The 23,148-nt window shown below is 38.8% G+C and overlaps 1 protein-coding gene across 1 annotated transcript; it reads left to right on the plus strand.

Annotated features, from left to right (window-relative positions):
* The first annotated feature begins 4,803 nt into the window (after positions 1–4,803).
* nmnat2 (nicotinamide nucleotide adenylyltransferase 2) lies at positions 4,804–20,970 on the plus strand. The gene is made up of 11 exons (XM_017686382.2): positions 4,804–5,047; positions 11,299–11,387; positions 12,061–12,128; positions 13,227–13,305; positions 13,648–13,771; positions 13,881–13,961; positions 15,301–15,345; positions 17,314–17,390; positions 17,677–17,778; positions 17,948–18,015; positions 20,326–20,970. The coding sequence occupies exons 1-11, from the start codon at positions 4,963–4,965 to the stop codon at positions 20,426–20,428; spliced, it is 921 nt and encodes a 306-aa protein (XP_017541871.1). The 5' UTR covers positions 4,804–4,962; the 3' UTR covers positions 20,429–20,970.
* Positions 20,971–23,148: the final 2,178 nt, after the last annotated feature.

The following is a 23,148-nucleotide window of genomic DNA, read 5'->3' on the forward strand; positions in this document are numbered from 1 at the left end:
AAGTACCCGTAAAAAGAAAAGAATCCTCTGACCTTCTCAAATTTCACATTTACACTAACAAAAAAATCGTTAAATTCATTTCTCAGGTAAAGCGCCACATACGCTCCCATCCCGCCCTGAGTGCCACCCTCCCCCCCAATAAATAAACAAACAAACAAACAAATAAATAAATAATAACTATATTCTACATTAAAACATCAAATCTAGTTTTCCAACGAATTGAAGTGTCTTTATCCATTAAAATGCTTTTAAAACAAGCTAAAATTGAAATTTGTGAAAGTGTAACATTTCATTTCTAAACTTAAGGACCACATATTTTTACTTTTGCCATTGTGTTCATAGGAAATAAAATGGCTTTGTAGACAGAGTGACCCCTGGTTCCTCTCACCACCACTGTAAAGAAATCTGAGTGAGTAAAGCCTCATAGATCAAAACTATCCGAATAACCGTTATAGGCAGAGTCTTCAAAATGAGGTGTTATTCCCCTTTAAAGCACTGGGTCAGTGTGTTTTTGTCAGTAAACAAGCACGGTATATACCTCTCTGCCATGAATGGATTTTAAATCCTATTTCAAAACTATCATAACACAATGTACCAGGCATAGATGAAGTACTGGGCTTAGTCAAGAAGAGCTTTGGAAATGGTTAATCTAACACAACGACAAACATAAAATCGCAATGTTAGTTTGTATTTACTTTAATTTTGGTGTTTTTAAAACCTCAACCTAAAACCTTAAATGCATGTAAGCAGAATCAAAGTCCAAACAGGCCAGTAGCTTTATGATGATCTTTAGTTTCTGGTAGTTCTTAGCTTTTCTTAGCTTTTGTCCTTTAACCTCCTTTTTTGCCACAGCAGAACACATGAGCAGAGTTTGATCCAGGTTACCACACCAATCCAGAGTGAGGCCACCTGAAGCCTCAACCCACAATCTTCAGTAATGAAGACCTGTCGCTCTCCACTGGAGGTGTCACTTTTGCTGTGTTACACAAGCAGCATCTATAAGACAAACCACAAGATTACAATTCAACTTCAGGTTCATGTTTGCATGTTTGAATATAATCATAATGTACACTGAGCAACATGCGCTGATTATATGTTGTTTCCACAGGCAAATTTCAGGTTCCCGCTTAAAGGAGAATTCCACCAATTTTTTTTTATTTCTGCATTGGGTAAATAGTTGTGATGTAAACAAAGTCATTCAGAGTGGTTTGATGTGAAATGTTGTATTGCATGGTGATAGAAACCAGAGGTCACAACATGTGCAACACAAATGTAACCATTTTGTTTGCTATCCAAAATGACCATTGATTCCACATGTGCCTTTTGAGTTTTTATATGCAATGTTGATAATGGTAAAATCGTGATAAACCTAAAAAAAAATTTTCTTCCATGCCCAGCTTGGGGCCATGCCCAGCTTACCTCCCCAGCATAAATGATTTTTAAAAAATACAGAGATTAGAGAATATATTATCTCAAATCTATTTGTCTCAGGCGCCAGCCAAATTACTCATATAACTGGTTATTTACACTACATGGTCAAAAGAATATGGACACAGCGGCTGGGATCCAGCCACACCCATTGCTGGCAGGTGTATAAAATCCAGCACATAGCCTTGCAGTCTCAGTAGACACACACTGGCTTTAAACATGCCATTGTTATAGGATGCCACCTTTGCCACAAGTTAGTTTGAAAATTTCTGCTCTGCTAGAGCTGCCCCGATCAACTATAATGCAGACGGATGGAGGGAAACTGGATTTTCCATTGTTTTCAAAGGAACTGTAATGGAAAATTCTGCCACAGCAAGCAGCAACGTTCTGCAGATTGCAGCAATAAGTCCGTCAAGAATTAAATTTTCCCATCAACCACAGTGGTGAAATATACCGGCTGTCAATTTTTTTGGAAGCCGTGGACGCCAAATGTTTTGTTGTTTTCCAGATGAACCCAGAATAGTACACAAAAAGATTACAGATCCTCCTTCTACCTTTTCCCACCTTAAATAAACAATCTAAAGTGATCTTATCTATTTTTGCCAATACTGCGGTTACCATGCCAGCGTTTGCATAGCTTCATGTTGCCATCAGCCATGTACCGCTATGATGTGTGGGGTGACAGTTTTTCAAGACAAACATGTAAACACAGAATTATTCGAAGAATTACAAGAATTATTATTGTGAAATGGAAGCATCTGGGGTTGCCAAGCACCTAAGAGTTTCAAGCAGAAATATAAAAAATCAAAATGTACAGGACAGTTTTTTTAAATGTTCAAATTCTTCAAAAATCACTCATTACAGTGTTCCAAACTGCCTCTGGAAGCAACAACAGCATAATAACTGTGTATCAAGAGACAGGTTTCAATGGCTGAGCATCTGTACACAAACCTAAGATCACTATGTGCAATGCCAAGTGTCAGCTGGAGTGGTGTAAGGACAACTCTGGAGCAGTGGAAACGTGTTGTCTGGAGTGAATCACGGTTCACTATCTGGGAGTCTGTTGGAAGAATGTGTTTGGTGGATGTCAGGAGAACGCTACCTACCAGAATGTTAATGCTATAGCATTTAAATGCATTTTAGACAAACTTTTCCCACATATGTAGCACATAGGAGTGATGGTCACCTTCTTTTAGCCTTATAGTGTAGATTTTAGAGGCATTAAATGCTTCAGAGGTCTCATCATCACCACTGTGAATAGTTCTGAGAATCTTAAATTGTGGAGCTACAGCCTGACAATTTTTGAGCTTCTCAAATACAATTACAACCTGACCACAGCTGAACCACTGCCCATTCAGCTATTATATCCCATCCAAACCTGGCAAAAAGTGATGCAGCTATTTGGAAGAGAGACTACGTATTTCTTCATCCATTATACTCATTAATGCAATAAACATGAGAACTTTTCAAAGTTGTCAGCTGGTTTTGGAGCAGGCTAAAGTGACTGTAAACAGTGGCTTGCCCTTCACATACATCTAAGTGTGGAGAAGAGGCTGTAATGAAGGCCCAAGCTTAAATCTACCACTAACACTCTCTCATCCTGTTTCACAAATATAAGGTAATACACAAGGCTTTCGAGTGGATTACATGCCTGTTGTGCAACGGAGATATTTCTGTTTTTGATGGACCATTGGTTTTAAGTGAAACGGTCATTGTGCTTGAAAATGTCCAACATTAATAATCTGACAACCTAATTTATTTGTATGGAGGTTCATTTTATTTTCCTGCCTGTGAATGTGTTCACATGCACTTAATAATACTATAACTGCAGAAAATCAGATTTTGTCAGTAATCTGATCAACACATTTACATGCACTTAAGTAATCATATAATGGGGAATCTTCGGGTTTACATGAGTCAGGCAGTAATCAGATTTCTGCTTTGCAACCAGCCAAAAACTCACATAAGAAGACATGGCGTAACCGTAAGGTAAAACTCAAACTCCATGATGTGACTTTTTTAAATATCACGCCACCTTACCTGAAAGTATAAGCAAGCATCATCTAGAGCATGAATTATAATTAAAGCCTTCATTTCATCAAGCATGTAGCAGAGCTGATCTATGAGGAGCCTGGCCTCTTCCTATTTCCTCCGTTATGTCAAAAACAGGACTGCATAACAGCAGAGGACACCTGTAAGCAAGTCCTCAATGAACGCAGGTAAATGGAGCTAAACGGCTAAAAACAAAAACTTCAAATAGTTTGTAATCGCTTGCATTTGAACTTTTCTTGAATTTTAGAAAGTGGAAAGATTTATTTTTTCTAAAAAAAGCAAAGAAAACTCACCTATGTGTTTCCTTCTTTCTATATCAAACAGGTTTTGGGCATTACAATACTAGCAGTCAGCTTCAGATGTCTGGTTCCTATCACCACCACTGTCAACAATTCCAAGTGGGTAAAATTCTCTAGAATGGCAAATTTCACATCCACCCACTTCTCAGGTTAGAGGTTCTGACCTGGAATCCGCTTAAGCTGTTTCAGTAACACTGAATCGATACTGTTACTCTGTACTCTTAATGTATGATAAATATAGCCAAGACCACAAGCCCAGAAGCAAGACCACAAGCTCTCTCACATTGTAAAAGTGCAAACCCTCTCTGTGGTCTGGGTGAAACTGATTTTGCACTGATTTTTTAATTTTGACTGTGTTGGTATCAGGCTTCAGCACTTCTGACCTAACCTCTCCCTCCCTCCCCCTCTTTCTTAAAGGGGGATTTCACAGTTTTTTCAAAATGTCTACATAAATCAGTGGTTGAGATCTAAACAAAGTCATTGAGAGTGGTTTGATATAAAATAGTTCATTGTAGAAAACTTATAGATGCTGATTTCTTTACAGTGGTGGTGATAGGAACCAGGGGTCGCCATGTCTACGATACAAATACAGCCATTTTATTTCCTATCCAAAATCACAAGTGAACCTGCATGCATCTTGTGAGTTCGTATTTGTAATGTTAAAGCTAAAATAGTCATCTGAAAAAACGTTTTCTTACGGGACTATTTTGCCTTACAGCATGTATCCCTCCACCATGAATGGATTTAAATGCATTTTAAGCCACGGCTTCATCATAAAGCAATGTATCAGACATTAGGCACAATATAAATAACCATTTTATACAATAACTTCTGTGAGGGACGTCTGGTTCCTGTCACCCCCACTGTGAACAATTGTGACCCGGCAAGTTTCTCCAGATGGGAACATTTCACATCAAGCTCTGAATGGCTTGTTTACATCTCAACCATTTACTTATGTAGATTTTTACTTTTCTTTTTTTTTTGAAAAAGCAGTGGAGTTCCCCTTTAAAGCTAGTCTGCGCCTTTAAAACACAGACGAGCCCGTGGTGATGCTCCTCTGCGCCTGGCTGAGAGGGTTCGTGCCGCAGCCGAGTGAACCTCGCCTTTCAGTCTCACAGGAGCCAAACAAAAGGCCTCAGAGTCAGCGACGCATGTGAGGAGAGACGCTCAGAGGACGGCTAGGATGACAGAAACGACCAAGACGCACGTTATTTTGCTCTCGTGTGGAAGTTTTAACCCCATCACGAAGGGCCACATTCATATGTTCGGTAAGCGTTTTTTCCCCTCTTTCATTCCCAAGTGGACGGAAAACCGCATGTGAAACGTTCACAGCTGTTTAGTAGGCGACCGAATTGTGGGCGTCGTTAGCCTCCGTGAATTAACTAACGTTAGCTAACGTGTTTGTTAACACCCTCCTCCTCACAGCCGCTAATGTCAGTCCGGAGCGGGGCGCTAAAATGGCTAAAATGGGCGACGGCCGGTGACTGATGCTACATCATGTCAGAGGCAAGACAGGTGCAGGTGGCGCAGGCACACGTTTCTGATGCCACATGAGGTTTGAAAACGTCTTTAAAACGGCATCTTCGTAATAAGTTAACTTATAGAGGCTAAGTAGAGATAAAGGTTTCCGTAAACAGTGTCGTGTCTGTGGTGTAGGTTGTCAGAGCAACACAATTCATTAGTTATTTAGGGTTACGTAGGTTCGCTAGCTTAGCTGCCGTTATAACCTGCGGGGCTGAAGTTGGCTTTCTATTCAAATTCCCCCGTTCCACCTTAAACGGAGCAGCGGTTGCATTCCGGCGCCTGAATGGAACAGCTGCACCATTTAAGGTGGAACGGGAAATTCGAAGAAGAAGGTGGCACATAAGAAGACCTGAGCTTCGTTGCAGTTATGGCCTGGAAAACGAACAAAAATAGCACACACATTCAAACTAATTAGAAAATCTGCGTTTGTTGAGCGTCTGTAGACTTTTTTAGCAACGGTCGAAGGGCTAGGCCTGTTTGTTATTGGGAGTGTTTACTGAGGGACCCCATCTGCGTCAGTGACGTCCGCTCCTTACAGAGAATCAGATAAAACATTAGTTAGATGTAAACAGGGGATTGCAGCCCTTGGTGATTTTCACAAATAGTGAGAGAGAGAAATGATAGACTATAGTAAGTAGAACTGCAGGCTCACTCAGCCGGTGAAACATTTGGGGCAGTTGCAGCAGCCGTCTCGAACAGGTTGGTGATTATTATATTAGTACTGTACGTACTGAAAAGTAGGTATAAATATGTAAATATAGTTTGACTATATTTATTATTAATGTGATGAATAACACAACTTTATGATGCACTGTGTTCCTGTTCTTCAACGGTCAGGATGCCCCACGTGACCACCACAGAGCAGGTACTATTTGGGTGATGGATCATTCTCAGCACTGCAGTGACACTGATGTGTGTTAGTGTGTGTCGCGCTGGTAAAGGTGGATCAGGCATGCTGCTGGAGTTTTTTAAACACTGTGTCCATCCATTGTCCACTCTGTTAGACACTCCTACCCTGTTGGTCCATCTTGTAGACGTACAGGAAGTCAGAGAGAGTCGCTCATTTGTTGCTGCACAGTTTGTTGGTCATCCTCTAGGCCTTCATCAGTGGTCACAGGACGCTGTTGGCTGGATGTTTTTTGGTTCTTGGATTATTCTCAGTCCAGCAGTGACGCTGAGGTGTTTACAGGCTCCAGCAGGACTGCTGGAGCTGATCCACTCAGACCAGCCCAACACACACTAACCCATCACCACAGCATCATTGTCACTGCAGTGCTGAGAATGATCTGCCACCCAAATAGTACCTGCTCTGTGCTGGTCCAGTGGGGGTTTTGAACATTTGAAGAACAGGGTAAATGGAGGCCAATAGGCAGAGAAACAGATGGACTACAGTCTGTAATTGTAGAACTACTAAGTGAAATTATATTCAGCTTTTTTGAAATGAGTTTAAAGTATATAAACATTTAATAAAGTTTCAAAGCACCATTTACTCTCCTGTCCAGGTAGTCCGTATAAGTAAAGTAAACTGTATAAACAGCCTGTTATAAATTCATTGTTTGTCATATCAACTAATTTACATATACCTGCCTGTTAAGCCTGCACCAGTTTAGCCCCACCCATTCATATTGAAGACATAAGGAGCATTTCAGCATGGACTGCTTTTTGAAGGGGATGCAAGCAGATATATTTACGTATATCACTTTTAAAGGCACAATAACAAACCTAGTCTATTGCTAAAGAATAAAGAGAGGTTAGAAATGTATGTACATAAACACAAATGTTATGTGGACCTCAAGAGGAAAAAAACAAGTATAAAGCTGTATACTTAAAAAAAAAAATAGTAAATATGGCCAGTATAAGTGAACTAAGCTGGAAAAACAGTCCATTCATATTGAAGTCATAAGGAGCATCGTGTATGCTTTTCTGAGCATATTGTGAATATTGTCAGTAATTAACGGACATTGACCAACTGCATGTTTCACTATAATAACAGCATAATTAGCCCTTTTTAACTGGATTTAGTGCAGTATAGTGGGTGAAAGGTTAAATGATCATAATTATCGAAGTCATAGTTTTCAATAGCATATATCAAATATAATGATGTACTGTTTTTTTCCGTATCACCCACTCCTAGCAGTAAGCATAACATTTCTTTGTCCGTTCCAACTTATGAAACTTCAAAAAACCCTGAATTTTGCGATGCATTTCATTTATCCTAAAAAATTCCTTGTATCGTGTTTCATGATGTGACAGTTTGCCCACCCGTACTGAAAAGATTGTTTGAATTGAAAGATTAATGGGTCATTTTATTAGCTTTTGAAATGAAAACGCACATAATTAATCAATTAATTAAACTCAGTTGCTGCCGATATATTTAGAGGCAAAATGCAGTCATGGAAATCAATATGAGCACTGATCTGTCTTTAACTTCCACTCAGTCTAACCTGACAGTGGCTTCCCAGTGGGATGAAATGATGATCTCACATTGCATTTAAAATCTTCTCTTCAGTCACTGCAGCCTTCATGATGGCACACAGGGAGGGATTTTCGAAAGGGTGTTTTTCCAGGGTTGTGTAAGTGGGGAAGCTGAGCTGGAAAAGTTGCTTTCTTTCCTTTAGCGCAATGTTTCAAACATGAGGAACTGATGTGCAGAGGGAACGTCAGTAGCACCTGATCAATGAAACCCCACCACACTCCTTGGCATTTCACTTTGCTGTGGTGTTCTGAAGAGGAAATAAAAAGGCATCCTCTTTCCTCTGACCTATTTTCCTTCCCTGTTGCTGCATGCCTTGCATGGAGGTAGAATAGGTTTGCAGTTAATTTTAAGAATTCGGCACTCCTTGCAGTGTGCAGTGAATGTTAATTAAGCTAAAGCAATCAGATGCAGTCAGTCTGATCAGGGATTCAGAAGTTTGATCTGTAGAGATCCTTTTTTTTTTTTTTTTACTTTGGAGTATTCATGTATATGTGTACCTTCATGTAGAGATGGGCAGTGTGAGGATATTGTGTGGATATACAAGGTTTTGTGCCAACAACAGTGATATGCTTTTTTGCGATATTGCAAACTTTTATCTTCATGCACCATTTTACTTAATATAACCCCAGAGATTTACTTCATGTAACCACAGGGAATAGGGCTGTATAGTATTATGCAAAAGTCAAAGACCAGACTTTGTTTATTTAAGCTCCAGTCAAAACAGCCATTAGGTATAAGCTGTTTTTCCAATGCATTCCGACACTTTCCATGTTAGATAGTCTGTTTGCATAAGGAAGAGGAAAGTAAAAGGAAAAAAAACCCAAAAAGCAAGAGTTTCCAAAACTGTAGTTTAACAATTTTTAAAAGATGTAAAGAAAAGGCGACTCTTCATGACTAAACCACTAAAATTGTCAGTGTCAGATAAACTCTTAAAACCCCAGTGAACCTGAATCTGATTTTTCTTTCAAATTAAGCCAGTCTTGTTCCTCTGGACAAGACCTGTCTTATGAATTTCTTCCCACAGTCTCCTCTTGACATAAGCTAGGTGGTCTTAATAGAGGGTAACACTTCCGTAAGAATTTCCTATCCAGTCACAAGACTGATGTCTGTTGCCCCGTCCACACAAAAAAGTTTCAGTGAGAGATCCTTAGCAAGCGAAAGCTAACCCAGCATAAGCAGCACATAGCATGTGGCTGCTTGTCGCCCCTTCATTTGTTTATCCATACACCAACATTGTTCATTGTTTTGTCCATCTATTTCTCCATCCGTCTGTCCATGACTTGTTTTCATGCTGTTATCATCGATAATGTTTTTTTTTTCTGTATGAGTGACTGATCAGGCTAGGACAGTTGGACGGAGAGCTGTCAATCAGACTGCTCATTAGCCACACCCACACAGTTCTCAGATAGAGCTGATCAGCAGTTTTTAAGCCATGTTTTATCATATTTATATCTTATATTTTCTATTCAAGCTTTGCTGAATGTTTAACACTCAGGTTTAGCATCATATACATATTTTTTAATATTTCACTGTATTTTCTGAGGCTTTAGAGCTTTCTAAGCTGCTTATCCTCATGGGTCGTGGAGGGAGCTGGAGCCTATCCCAGCAGACATTTAGTGGAAGGCAGGATACACCCTGGACAGGTCACCAGTCAATCGCAGGGCTAAGATATACACTAAACAAAAAACAAACAAACAAACAAAAAAACACTCAAATAACTTAAAACTCAATGGCTGCTCTAACCCTAACTGCAAGTTAAAATAACATTTTATTTACTGTGTTGAAGAAAATCGGGCTCTACTTGTGCATATGCATATCTGAAAAATGGAAAAAGTTTTTCTATCCATTATCAGACTGGTTGATTTGCACGTGTTCTTCGTTTTCATCTGTTTTCTGTTCCTTTCTACACTCATCCTTTCATATCTACAGCATTGACTTGTCTTTGCACAAACAAGCTGTTGGTGTTCTCAGAGCAGTGGATTGTCCTTCCCAGTAAAAGACCTTTACTAGGGATTGCTTGAAATGTGAAAAGCAGAAAATGCAACCAACTGCTGACAAAAACTGAACTTTGAGTATCTTCTCAGACTTCTTTGAAAAACTGAAAGCAATTCTTCTGCAAAAACATAGGTAAAAGTTAGAAAAGTTAAATTTACTAAAATAATGTGGTGATATATGTAGTTGTTGATGTTTTGTGTAATTTTTGTGAAATATTTTTCACAAATATTATGAAATATTTTCTGTTTTTTCTTGACGCTGAAAAATTAAGGTGGTCTCTGACCTTTGCATCATGCTGTATGCTTAAAAAGCCGTATGAATTAATGATATAAAACGCTTGCATGCTCTGTTTCCTCTGCACACCGCTTTTCTACGCTGCCTTATGTTTTCCCAGCTAATGTTACATCTTTCCAGCACAAGTATGATTTCTACAGGACATCTAACTGATCATCTGGTCTCTCCACAAACACATCTTAGTTTTCTCTAGAGGAGATCCTGTTTCTTATGCTTGCTTCCTCTCTCTCTCTCTCTCTCTCTCTCTCTCTCTCTCTCTCTGTCTTCATCTCTCTCTCTCTCTCTCTCTCTCTCTCTCTCTCTCTCTCTCTCTCTTGCTCAAAATGACACAACATATAACAGAGACTGCTTTACAGAGGCAGTGCACAGAATCAAATGCTTCTCTTCTGTGAAAAACATATTCATTTATCTCTGATGTTCAAGTCAAAAGGTTGTTCTGATAAATAAACTTTCTTCCCTTTAGCTTTTCTCTTTGAGAATGTCCTTCAAACAGTTACGGAAGAAAAATAGTCATTGTGAATTGACGCATCTCGGATATGAATGGGACTTTCTGCTGTTTACGCTGCCATTGACACTGTCATTGTTGTAGATATTGGAGCTGTTGTCCCCCCCGCCTCTTACAGTGGTGCCATAGTAGTCTTTAAAGTTAGATGTTCCTTTATAGAGATTAGGAAACCCTACAAGCCCTTCAGGGTGGATATTTGAGACCTGGGTTTTTTTTTTTTTTTTTTTTTTTTTTTTTTTTAATTCCTGATGATTTCTGGCAAATCCAGAAGGAAGCAACTACAAGAAAGTGGATTTATCTTTGTAGTTGTATGTCATATTTGCAAATGCATGATGGGTTCTATAGTAGGAAGACATAGATGGACAAAAACACAAAAAGGATGCAGTGACATGCTACAGAATACTACAACATATAGCATTAGACACTATGTTGTGTTTAAAAATGGTATGAGCTAAAAACAACAATGGCAGTTTGAAGGCTGGGTTTTGCCATCTTTTTGTCGATTTTTATACATAACAGTATGTTATATAATGTCATAAAACCACAAAACCTATTGTAGATTACTTAGCGCTAACTACTTAGAGCTTTGCTTGTCAACTACATTTGGGGAAGAGTTGATTTTTGCCCTAATCATGCTAATTACCTCTGTGGTGCTTCATGATTAATAATGACCAGTCATGTTTTGTGTAATATACAACAATCAAGTGGCTGTATCTGATTTCCAGAAAAAGCCAGAGAGTATCTGCACAAGACAGGGCGATTCATAGTGATCGGTGGGATCATCTCACCTGTACATGACTCTTATGGCAAACCGGTAAGTCATTTTTTTTCAACCCTTCTGCTTTGCTCCTGTGGAAACGGAAACTGAAACTTGAAACTGAGAACCGAGTCAGATGTACTAGAATGAATGGTGCTGAATCTGGATATCTAGATTGGCTTGAAACCTTCTCTCAAATATGTGGATACAGCTCCAAACATGATTGTGTATTAGCTAGGATTGACTGGGTGTTTGAACTGGTGTGTGTAAACTAGTCCTCATAATAAGCCAGCTCTCCTGGGTCCCCTGTGGAATTAATGAAAAGCTTGGCCTAGTTTCTTTCTCTCCTAGTAACAAAAAACATGAATAATAGATGTTTCAGAAAACGCAGTTTCCGTCAAATTGTAAAACCCCTACAGCTCCACTACAGCTCTTTTCTGTGTGTGATTTTTAATTAGGGTGAATGCAAATAAAATGGATATGGCATCTTAGGAGTGGTAATGAGCTAGAACTAATCTGCTGAAGTAGATAACTGAAATGCTGGTTACAAGGGAGGCTATGTTAGCCACCAAGTGAAATTTGACATTATATAGGCTATGTAGACACCAAATGAAATTTGGAGTACTGTACTACAAGATATAAAAAAGATAAACCCAACAGTTGTTTTGTTTACTAATGCTTATGGGAATGATAGCAGAGAATTAAGTGTTCCATTCCTGTGTTTTCTCAGGGTCTTGTCCCCAGCAGACACCGCCTCACCATGTGTCAGTTGGCAGTGCAGTCTTCTGATTGGATCAGGTAATACACAACATGACTGGCTTTTCACACATAATTCTGTAAAATACATGTCTGTAGTTCATTTGTATTCAATATATTCATCATGTTTGTAATTGTAATATTCATTTCATTTTTGGCTGTAAGGGTTAGATTTTTGAATCATCCAATAAAAATGATCCTATTAGGAGTTTAAATCCAAGCAAGCTCTCCCTTTTGATAAGGCTTCAGGAGCTGTACAGAAGGCCTAATGTAACATTTAACATCAGAATTAGTACCTGACAGCGGAATCAGTCACGTTTTGATGTACAATGTACGGGACCAAAAATTGTTATTCCAAGCCTTCTGTGTCACTGAATGCAAGTGATAATATTTTGGTCAGATGTTAGAGAGGGTAAACGTTGTCGATGCCAAGGATTCCTTCAGAGTCACTGTAAAAGTGCTACAAGGTAAAATATATGTTAATGGCTGTTACAAACGTCTAATATATAAGCTTCAAATGTGTGTTTTTAGAATGGACCGAAATTGATCATGTGATTTGCAGTCAGGTAGTGGTAACATATTACTAGAAGCAGATAAATGTTGTTGTAGAGATGTTTTCTTGATGTTTTTAACAAAATTTGACTAAAGATGTGAATTTTTATTAGTCAGTAATTAATCATTAACTGACAAAGCTTACTAAAGCAGCACTGTGTTTAGGCTTTAGGCTTTATTGAATGAAAAATGCCTCCTAACATAAGACTTGATGAACTCCCATCAACTCCAGTGGCAGGAGTCAAGAGTCCGAGTTGATGGAAAAGAAATGGGTTGCATCACTAAGTAGTAGGGCTACTAAAACGAGTTGTGTTCTTGTGCCTTCATGCATGCATATAAAAACCAGTGCTCAAACTGAGTAGGAAAAAAAAACAGCTGTTCGAATGGCAATTGTTTATCAGAAATTAACTTTTTTTAACAAAGAATTTTGGCCTTTGTGTCCTGTACTGATCATTACTGGTAAAAAGTGGGCATTTCATCATAAATGTGTCATTGAAACTTTAGAATGTTTGAGAGATGACTGATTATTTTAAAGAAGAACTAAAAATGTGGAACAGAAGATTTTTGATGTGGTGTTTGCTTTTACAGGGTGGACCCATGGGAGTGTTATCAGGACACCTGGCAGACCACCTGCAGTGTGCTGGAACACCACCGAGACCTCATGAAGGTGTTGAGGCATCTCGTTCTTTCAGTGTTTGCTGTTTTACCCTTACAACAATGTTTGTTAGCCTCTTCAGTTTTGTACTGGTAGAAATAATGGAAAATTCTACTCCACAAATTAGCATTGTGCGAACTGCAAATCACACACTTGCCTCAAACCAAGTTGATAAATAATCTCAAGTAGTTTTGCTTGTGTGGTTTCTTGCGCATTTTTGTGTGACAGTTTTCTGTAAAATAGCCTGGAAGACGTTTGTATTGATTTAAAGATCATATCGTTGTTAGAGTCATATCATTGCCAGAATTTAATGGTCACTACCAGCTGTTGATAATTTGTGCTGTCTTCTTCCAGAGAGTGACAGGGTGCATTCTGTCTAATGTGAACACTCCCTCCACAACCCCTGTGATTGGCCAGCCTCAGAACACCACTTCTCCGATCTACCAGAACAGCAACACAGCTAACAAGCCTACAGCCAGTAAGCACCTCTCTAAATGCTTCCCTGCGTGATCAGTTTGATGGTAGCTGTCTGATGAGTGTGACATAGTGATTGACGTGTCTTCCTCTCTCTCTGTCTCCTTATCTAGTTAAGCTATGGGGCAAGATGAGCGAGAGTCTGGGCAAAATCTGCTGTGTTCGCCCACATGTGGAGCGCTTCACTTTTGTCGGTGTGTATCAGTAGCACACAGCATGGCTAGAGGGGCAGTGTGAATACAGACGTACAATACAAACATTCTGTTGTTGTCATCAAAACCTTGTTACTCCTTTTTGCAGTATTTCATCCTTCAGCCTCAGTGGTTCAACAAAATTCATTATTTTATATCCTTTTTATGTTTTCATTTGTTTCACTTACATTATGCAAACTGTGGGAATCCCTGTAGTGACCAATTCTGACTGTTTACCACATCACTGGTCTATAGGCTAATAAAGTGCAGCTCTCACTTCAGTCAACATCGAAAATTAGTTTTAGCGACTGTATCTTTTTTTAGCACAAAATGGATACCAAATACAAGTTTTGTACCTTTTACGCCAGTGAAAATGAGGCTGAAATGAGGTAGTGTGTGTGTGTGTGTGTGTGTGTGTGTGTGTGTGTGTGTGTGTGTGTGTGTGTGTGTGTGTGTGTGTATATATATACACACACACACACACACACACACACACACACACACTTGGTAACTTTAGCTTTTAGATTGTTGTCCTTATTTGATGAGTCCTTTTTGTCATTTGAGGATTCAATTCTCTTCTTTTGTAGTGATTTGAAGGCAGTTATCTCAGTTAAACAGATATTCACCTTATTAGGAGTAGCATTCACAATCTGCCTTCTTGCTGCATTCGCTAGCTGCTGCAAATAAATAAATATATCAATAAACAAACAAACCAAAAACATTTTTGCCTCTAAAAATACACCCCAAAGTTGTAATATTTCAAGTTCCTCCCACCTTCAAGATATCTTTAAACCAGCAAATCTCACTCCAGAAACTACTATAGCATTGATGTAAAAGGTAAGTAGGCAGTTTACGACAGATGCGGCAATGATTACTTTCTTCATTGTGACCTGATAGCTCCTTTGAGCTGATATTTTTTCCCCTTTCCTCCCACTTTCGCGATAAAGTTTTGGAAATATTTTGGAATTTTGTTTTGACAGCAACGTTCCCGCCCATTAAACCCCCTTTAAACCGCACACACACACACACACACACACACGCAAATGTACATAAATCTTTTAATTCTTTGTCTTTGCTCTTGACTTTGACTTGAGCCCAAGAATCAGATCTGGCTGCTGATTACAGGGTCAGATTTATTTGTGTCAAAACATGTCATGAAAGACGGTGATGTGCCTGAGCTCCTTTAGCTCACAAAGAAGGAGAACTAATCTACTGAGGCCTCTACATAATTATTCTGCATTATTCAGAAGCATGTTGGAGGAAGTGCATACATTTTACATGACCAGGGTGATTTCCAATGAATCAATCAGCTCGGTGACTAACTCTTCTTTTGTTTGAACAGATGAAAATGCTAACCTCGGGACCGCAATGCGCTACGAGGAAATCGGTGAGTGAATTTGATTTGCTGCCCCGTTTTGTGTTTTGGTTTCTACATCGACACAGTGTCATAGTGAGTCATCAGCAGCCACACTGACTGTATACAGAAGCACATGTCCATTTTCTTCCAGACATGCTCTTGAAAAAGCCACAGTTTAGAGCTCTCAGTATTATTGCTTTCATTTGGTTAGGTAAATGTCTCATTCACTTCCTGTCACTCTTCCCTTTATGAATGACCATGCTTTGAGAATGTGTTGTGTATACTGCTATCATGATTACTAGATTTTATAACTTACCACCTTGGGGAATCAGCATTGAGTAGTTGGCAGTTAGCAAAAGCATAATGCATATTTTTAATTCTCATCATCTTTTGTTGACTTTTGTTGCCATGTTTTATTTTACAAATGTAATTAAACCCTTCTTAATTCATCATTTCCAGTGTAGCATTTCAGAATCATTGAAATTATATGCATGGGATATTATTGTTCAGTTAACCTGAAAGCCAAACTTCTTTTTCCCTGTTAGTTCATGTCCCCTGTTCATATTTGGCACAATTCGTAATTTCACCACATTGGGAAAAAAAATAAATAAAAATCTTCCTTCAAGGTGGAATAAATTTTGACTGCCTCTAAAATATCTTGTCATTTTTAACCATGTGAGGAATATGGATGTCCTTCATCAGTAATGATAATGCGAAATGGAAGGAAAATGTGTTATTGTTTCCTGTTGTTATTGTTGGCTATTAAAGGGCCCTCATCATGGAAAATTAGTTTTCTCTTATTTTTACGTAAGAGTTTGATGTTGAAAGTAAACACTATTAAGGTGTCAAAAGTGTAGTGTTCACTCAACAGTCCATACAGTCCCAAAATTGAAAATAAGCTGTTTAAACAGCACATTTTTGAAGTCTGTGTTTTTGTAATATCATGAAAAAAAAATTAATCTATCTGTCAACCTGCAGCAGTTTAACCCCACCTGTTTAACCCCAAGCTGTGTTCATTAATATTTTTAGTCAAATCAAGGAACATGTGCTTAATTTTGAAGTTATAGTTTTATATCCCAGTAAATATCTGAGACAAATGACAGATCGCCAGTAGAACAACTGGTTTCTCCTAACAAACTCAATTTAGCTGATTTGTACTTTATATTCTCTTCATAACTGGATACACTTTGCACTCACTGTTGTAGGCTAAGCTGGTGATCAGAAAGCTACCAAGTTAAATCTTCAATAATAAAAGATAGACTTCAAGTTTAAAAACTGAGACAGACAAAGTAAAGAAAGGCTTGCTTGGGGCCAACATACCATGGTCAAGATAGAGCATTACTGAAGCATCCCTTTTAAACACATAAGTGAATTAACAGATTTCTGAATTAAAGCATCAAGTTGTAAGATTTTGCAAGATTGTTTTTGTTAAAATTGAGTTTATTTTAACCACCTCATACGTTTTACTGTTTATATGCACAGGCTCAAAAAAGAAGGTCAAGTTCAATGTTTAGGTCTCAAATGCAAACCCAAGATTACACTGATGAAACTTGCATTGTGTTTCAGAAGACATGTGTTTCACCAAGTTTTGACTGAATTCTCTTCGATTACTTCTTCCATATTTATCGATCGCTCAGGGAAGGGGTCTGAAGCACAACCAGCATATTAAAATCTTCTTCCACATGTTTCATGTAGTTACAAAGTTCCACCAAAGAAGTCTCCAAAACGTACCCCGAAACGTACACAGTGCAGCTTTAAACATGGCGATGTTCTGGCTTTGCTTTATGGTTTTATGATTGTATCTGTTTCTCTGAATTAAAAACTTGAAATGAAGTGACTATTGAATTCAGTACATCATAAGCAGAATTCAGAAGAAGAAGAAAATGCTAGTAAAATGTAGGATATGGGCCTTTTATTAGATTTAGTGGATTACGTGAATGCTAATGTAATTAGTGACTAGTGTTGTCTTGCGCTGTGTAACTGTACTGTACTCTGTAGAGCTGCGCATCCTGTTGCTATGTGGCAGCGATCTACTGGAGTCCTTCTGTATTCCTGGCCTGTGGAACGAGAGTGATGTAAGTATACCAGGGCACACAGATACCAAAACAGTCCCAAAATGTAATCATTTCTGAGTTGTTTTTGATTCGACTCCCATTATTCGTCAGCATACCGCAGTGGAAAAATAGCAGCTCTCTGTAGGTTCATTGTTCAGTGTCAGCGTTTTTGTGAATGCAGACTTTGAAGTTGCAGTGGAGCTACATTGCTCCTTGGGGTAGCTACGTGTGAAATATTACTGGCTGTACGATAATAGCGTGGATGAATGCCTAGGTTGTAAATGATTTGTACTGTGTGTGTTTGCAGATGGAGGTGATCGTAGGGGATTTTGGGATAGTGGTGGTGCCGCGGGACGGAGTCGACACGGAAAGGATAATGAATCACTCCTCTGTGCTTCGCAAGCACAAGGTAACAGCAGTCTGCTTCATCTCAGGAGGTTTTTATTATGCGCACACTCTCAACATTTGGATTTGTTAGAGGAGTATTTGTCTTTATTTGAATATAATGGTCTTACATAGCATGGAAACTGATGTAAAACATGAGCTTTTGTTGACTGACCAGCTCTTTCTTATTTCAGGACAACATTGTTGTTGTGAAGGATGATCTCAACCATCCGATGTCAGTTGTCAGTTCGACTAAGAGCAGGTGAGGGACACTGCACACAGTAAAATGACCTGAAGCATACATTAAAGACCAGAATCATTTCATAGTCCTAATAAGGAAGATCTAATCCTGGTCATCAGGTCTGTGAAATGGTCTATGTGTTAAGCCTTATTCAAGTGTTTCTTTTGACTTATTATGTAGTAAATACTATGAACTGAGTAGTAACTTCTGTGAAACTAATATGTTATGTGGCAGCTGAATTTGAGAACTGTCTCGGCCAGCAGTCTCACCATATTTTCTAAATTATCAGTAGACGCTCGCAGGCCCGTTCATCTCCTACATGTCCCAATTTATCATCATATAATAATTATTCATAATGGAGTAAATTACATTCTGTATTGATGTCAAAGTGCTAGGAAATGGTACAAACAGCAAAAATGTAAACTAGAGCTGGGCAAAATAAAAATATATATTTTATTATTGTAATAAATTGTCATGATACAATATGCCTTCCTGAACATATTGTGTATATCATCAGTATCTGTAGAACACTGACCAACTGTGTATTTCTTATAAGAGGAGCAAAATTAGTCCTGTTTAACTGGATTTATTGTAACACTTTATGGCAGATGTTGAATAAAAATGAAAGAATTACTGTATTCAGTTTTTGATAGTATTTTTAAAATGTAGCACTACTGATTATTTTTTTTATCTGTTCCAACTAATGTCTGAAAAAATAATTATCGAGACTTTGTGCAGCATGAAAATTTCGCAAAGTATCGCAAAATTGTATTTTCTATATCAGCCTCTTCTATAAAAGAGGTTTTTCTTTAACCAGAAAAACACTGTAGCAAGTTTTCATGCAATTCAAATCTAATAATAATAATATGTCATATATATATATATATATATATATATATATATATATATATATATGTATATGTATATATATATATATATATATATATATATATATATATATATATATATATATATATATGTGTGTGTGTGTGTGTGTGTGTGTGTGTGTGTGTGTGTGTGTGTTATAAAATGGATACCAGTCCTATAATCTGATTGACTGAGCTGTGTTTGAACCAGTTGTAAAATCCACGATATACGCACACCTGTGACTGCCTCACAGCAACTGAACACTTATTGTGCCACGGCCTTGTGCTGTTAGTGGAATAATCTTTGACATGGACCACCGAGTGTATTAATTTAGTAAGAACCCGTTTTTGTTTAAACTGAGGGGCTGATGACATGTTCTAGGTTGGTCAGCTAGCTAACAGGCTAAACAACTCTTCAACTTTGTCATCAATGTCACAGGCTTAATTTAAAGTATTTACGGTATGATTAACTGTAAAATGGCAGTATAAAAGTCTTAATGTCCCTTGAATTACACGCTTCAAATGTCCATGTTTCAGTCAGAAGTAGCATCAAACCCAGGTTGAATCCCAAAAGTGTCCGTACTCCCCAGTGTGCTAGCTGTGAAAGTTTAGAAACTCTAGCTTCCACAGCCAAATAGTGCATCATTTATCAAGAGGGAATGTGGATGAATCTCAAATGATTATTGCTGAGCTATATTTTGCACCATTTGGTTTCAGGATCCTGTATTTAAATTCCTAAATAGTGCACTATGTAGGGCGCAGGGGGGCATTTGTGATTCAGCCCCAGCATGAGAATAGTCACCATTTCATGTTTATTGCTGTTTTATAAAAGCAATAAGCCACTTAAGGCTGTATGTTACTGCGTTTTTTTTTGTTTTTTTTTTTTACAGGGAAGGGAGTTTTAGGCACTCCGCTTCGTGCTGTGCCTGAGAACGCCCTTCCCATTGCAGTAACTCATGTCTGTGCTATTTACAGACACAGATGTGTTCCAGTTGGCTAAATCAAATGCAAATGGATGCATTGATTTGGTTTTGAGTTGCCTGAGTAAAATGCATGAAAAGTGCATGAAAATAATAATAAATAATTTTTAAAAAATTAAAAATGAATACTGACTCTACTTCATTAGTAGCTAGGTAGAGATCTGTGAGTACGCTTGGAAAGTCCCATGGCAGAGACCATGACAAGTCCAGAGACAAATGCTATCAAGTCCAAGACTTGAGTACTGCATCAGTGTACTACACTGCTGGCTATAAGCTTCTGTTACTTGTTGGCTGATTGACAACATTTGGGTGTAAATTAGATTTTTGGCTTAATCTTTGCTTGAATCAGTTGTGTTGCACTAAAACATACATTCTGTAGTTCTTCCATGGTTAAATCGGTTATGTTGCCGTTGCAGATTGCAGGTCAGCATCCATTTACCTCTATCTCTGTCCACTCCATGACCCTCTGCTCTCTTCCCCTGCAGACTGGCTCTCCAGCATGGAGATGGCCACGTGGTGGACTATCTAAGTCAGCCGGTGATCGACTACATCTTGCAGAGCCAACTCTACATCAACGCCTCCGGATAGGAGAGGGGGGGGTGGAATCCCACTGTCCTTCCATCCGCTGCCCCATTCGTCTCCCTGTGTGTGAATAACAGTAAAGTCCTCCCACGCTACCACTGCTTTTTCCATATAGAGGAGCGTTAACGTATCTGTCGTCCCTTCTTTCTGTATCATAGTGACTCGTCAGGCCTGTAAGCGTGCAGTGTCGTGCCAAAGAGAGCTGTCCTCCACCAGTGGGATATGAAGGAAAGGGTCAAGTGGGCTTAGAGGTCCAGTTGAGGTGAGGGGAAAGGGAGAGTGGTATGATTCAGGGACAGAAAGAGAAAGCGAGAGGAAGTGAGGGCTAATAGATGACACATTACCGGCTGTAACGTTGGCCTTGCTGTCAATTTGATACTGCCTGTTCCTCTAATTGCATGCCTAGAGGTTTTCTTTTTACCGCATGAGTGCTCGACCAGCGTCGTAGACTGTAGTCTGCTGTGACTGTGTTTGCAAAAAAAAAAAAAGATAAAAAAGAAACGCTTAGACGCATCTCATCGCAACTTCATTTTCTATTTACAACGACTCCGTGTACATATGAAACCTGGATTGCTGTCATTTTTGCAGTTGCATACTGTAACTACGTCTTCAATGTGCATTCATGCACATGTTATTTAAGTGTTTGGTTGCACACTAAAGAACAACCCTTCCTTTTGCTTACACGCGCATTACTTCTCATGTATCTGTTTCTTGCTTGCCCAAAGCTTAAGGCGCTAGTAACGTGTTATTTCCGGGAAACAATCACTGCCGTTACATTGTAAACTTTGTGGCTGTCGGATTCATTGAAAGACACAGAACAAAGGGGTATCAGTGCAGGTTTGAACCACCGACTCTCTGCCCTCCTGTCTTTTTCACAATTCAGAACTCTTAAGATAGAAGTCAAGAAGGTCATTGCTGCGTATCATATTCTGAAGCACAGAGGCTGGATTCACGAAAGTGTCTTAAGAAAGAAAATCTTACTTGTGTTTTTTCTTACTATCATTCTTATTCTTCAAACAGCTTCTTAAGAAGACTTCTTTTCTTTTCTTAACTATTTTCTTAAGAATAAGTAACCAAGAACAAGTGGTATTCTTGAAAATATTATGTTCTTAATATGTCATTTTCTTATTTATTTTGTTTTTGGATTTTTATCCAGTTTTCTCTTCTCCAATTCCACCCACTAGTTAGGACTACCCCTAATCACAGGAAACCACCAGAGCTAGGGGAAGGTGAAGGCTAGCACAGGCTTCCTCTGAAACCTGTCAAGCGCAACTGCTTCTTTGCAAACTGCTGCTCACGCAACGTCATTGGACAGCTGAACGCAAGGAAAGCACCAATTGTGAGATTTGTTACGTCAGCTAACAGACGCCGCGCTGACCAGCATTGCATTTGGGGGATTGAGGGAACTGTTACTCCTGCCCATCGTCATCTGTCACCCCACGGTTATCATATTTTCCAGTGAGGATTTTTTTCCTGCTTGCTGTTTCTTCCGTCACCTCTGGTCCTTGTTTGCTATATTTTTTAAAAGCTTGGTTTGATGTTTTTACTCCTCTGAACTAGCTATGTAACAGAAACAACTTATTCAAATTCAAAAAATGTACCTCGCATCGTATTTTGTAACTTAGCCTACAAAAAAAACAATTAAGAAAATCTTCAGAAAATAATTATCTTGAGAATATTTGAGGCCTTTTTTCATGAGTTAAGAACATTTTAAGAACATTCTTATGAACTTCTTATCCTACGTATACACCGGCAGCGTTTCTGAACGCGAGCGGATTATTGGTTATTGTGGTTTCACTGATGCTCGCACAAATCCAATGCATTCCTGTTAAAAATGCAAATCTTGGTGAGAAATAGCTTGTGTGCTTATTTTATTTAATCCCTGTGTCTGTGCAGTCAGTTTATGAGGAGGAATCAAAAATGCAGCGTACCGTTTCACAGTGGCGGAGATGAAGCGTGTACTACGCTGCTCAATTCCTATTGGTAATCGCCACATCACTTCACTCCTTATTTGCGTTGCTGACTCCAGCCACTCCGTGTCGCCAGCGTTCACGCCGCGTCCTATCGCCAGGAGTCACAGCTCTCATTAATAAAGAATGACCTCCGGCCGCTTTGTCGCATCACGTTGCTGCCAGTGTGAATGCAGGGTCAGTGTTTGCCTTAAAAACCTTTTTTCTTAAGTAAGCTTTCATGAATCCGGCTCCAGTAAATACAGAGAATGTCACTGGCGAGTGGCCTATGAATGCCCTGAATGTCTAATGGAAAAGCAACTGCCACTTTCTGAAGAGTCAAGTTTCTTCTCAGATACTGAAAACTTTAAGATGAACTGCAATGTAATGAGGATCCTGTATATGGCCATATAAAGAGCAAAGAGAATAAACAATGCTCTCTTTAAATTCTCAGAATTGAATGTTATTACATGCATTCTCTGTCTTACACAGCATTTGCAAAGTATGCCGTCAGTTAATATTAAGTAGGCTGTACGTCATCTGTAATTATCCACCGTCATGTAACATTGTGATATCATAACAGTCTTAGCTTTGGCTGTTATGACTGCTGGGGACAAGTGAAATATGAATTGATCGTAACGAGGGCCATAATTGGAATTGGTAGTGTGTGTACATAAGGGCAATGGCTGTTGAGGGCTAGCTGAGTTAGTCTGTAGTTAGGGTGGTAATTGGTTATTCTTTTGTAGAAGGTCTATTTTTCAGTGTTTGGTAACTTTG

The sequence above is a fragment of the Pygocentrus nattereri genome, chromosome 2 (genome assembly GCF_015220715.1).
Source record: "Pygocentrus nattereri isolate fPygNat1 chromosome 2, fPygNat1.pri, whole genome shotgun sequence".
Lineage (NCBI taxonomy): Eukaryota > Metazoa > Chordata > Actinopteri > Characiformes > Serrasalmidae > Pygocentrus > Pygocentrus nattereri.

Excerpts from the sequence above, each read along its gene's own strand:
- nmnat2 (XM_017686382.2), top strand. The coding sequence starts at position 4,963 with ATGACAGAAACGACCAAGACGCACGTTATTTTGCTCTCGTGTGGAAGT. Across the intron at positions 12,129-13,226 it reads CAGTCTTCTGATTGGATCAG|GGTGGACCCATGGGAGTGTT; the intron begins GTAATACACAAC and ends TTGCTTTTACAG. Across the intron at positions 17,391-17,676 it reads GCCTGTGGAACGAGAGTGAT|ATGGAGGTGATCGTAGGGGA; the intron begins GTAAGTATACCA and ends GTGTGTTTGCAG.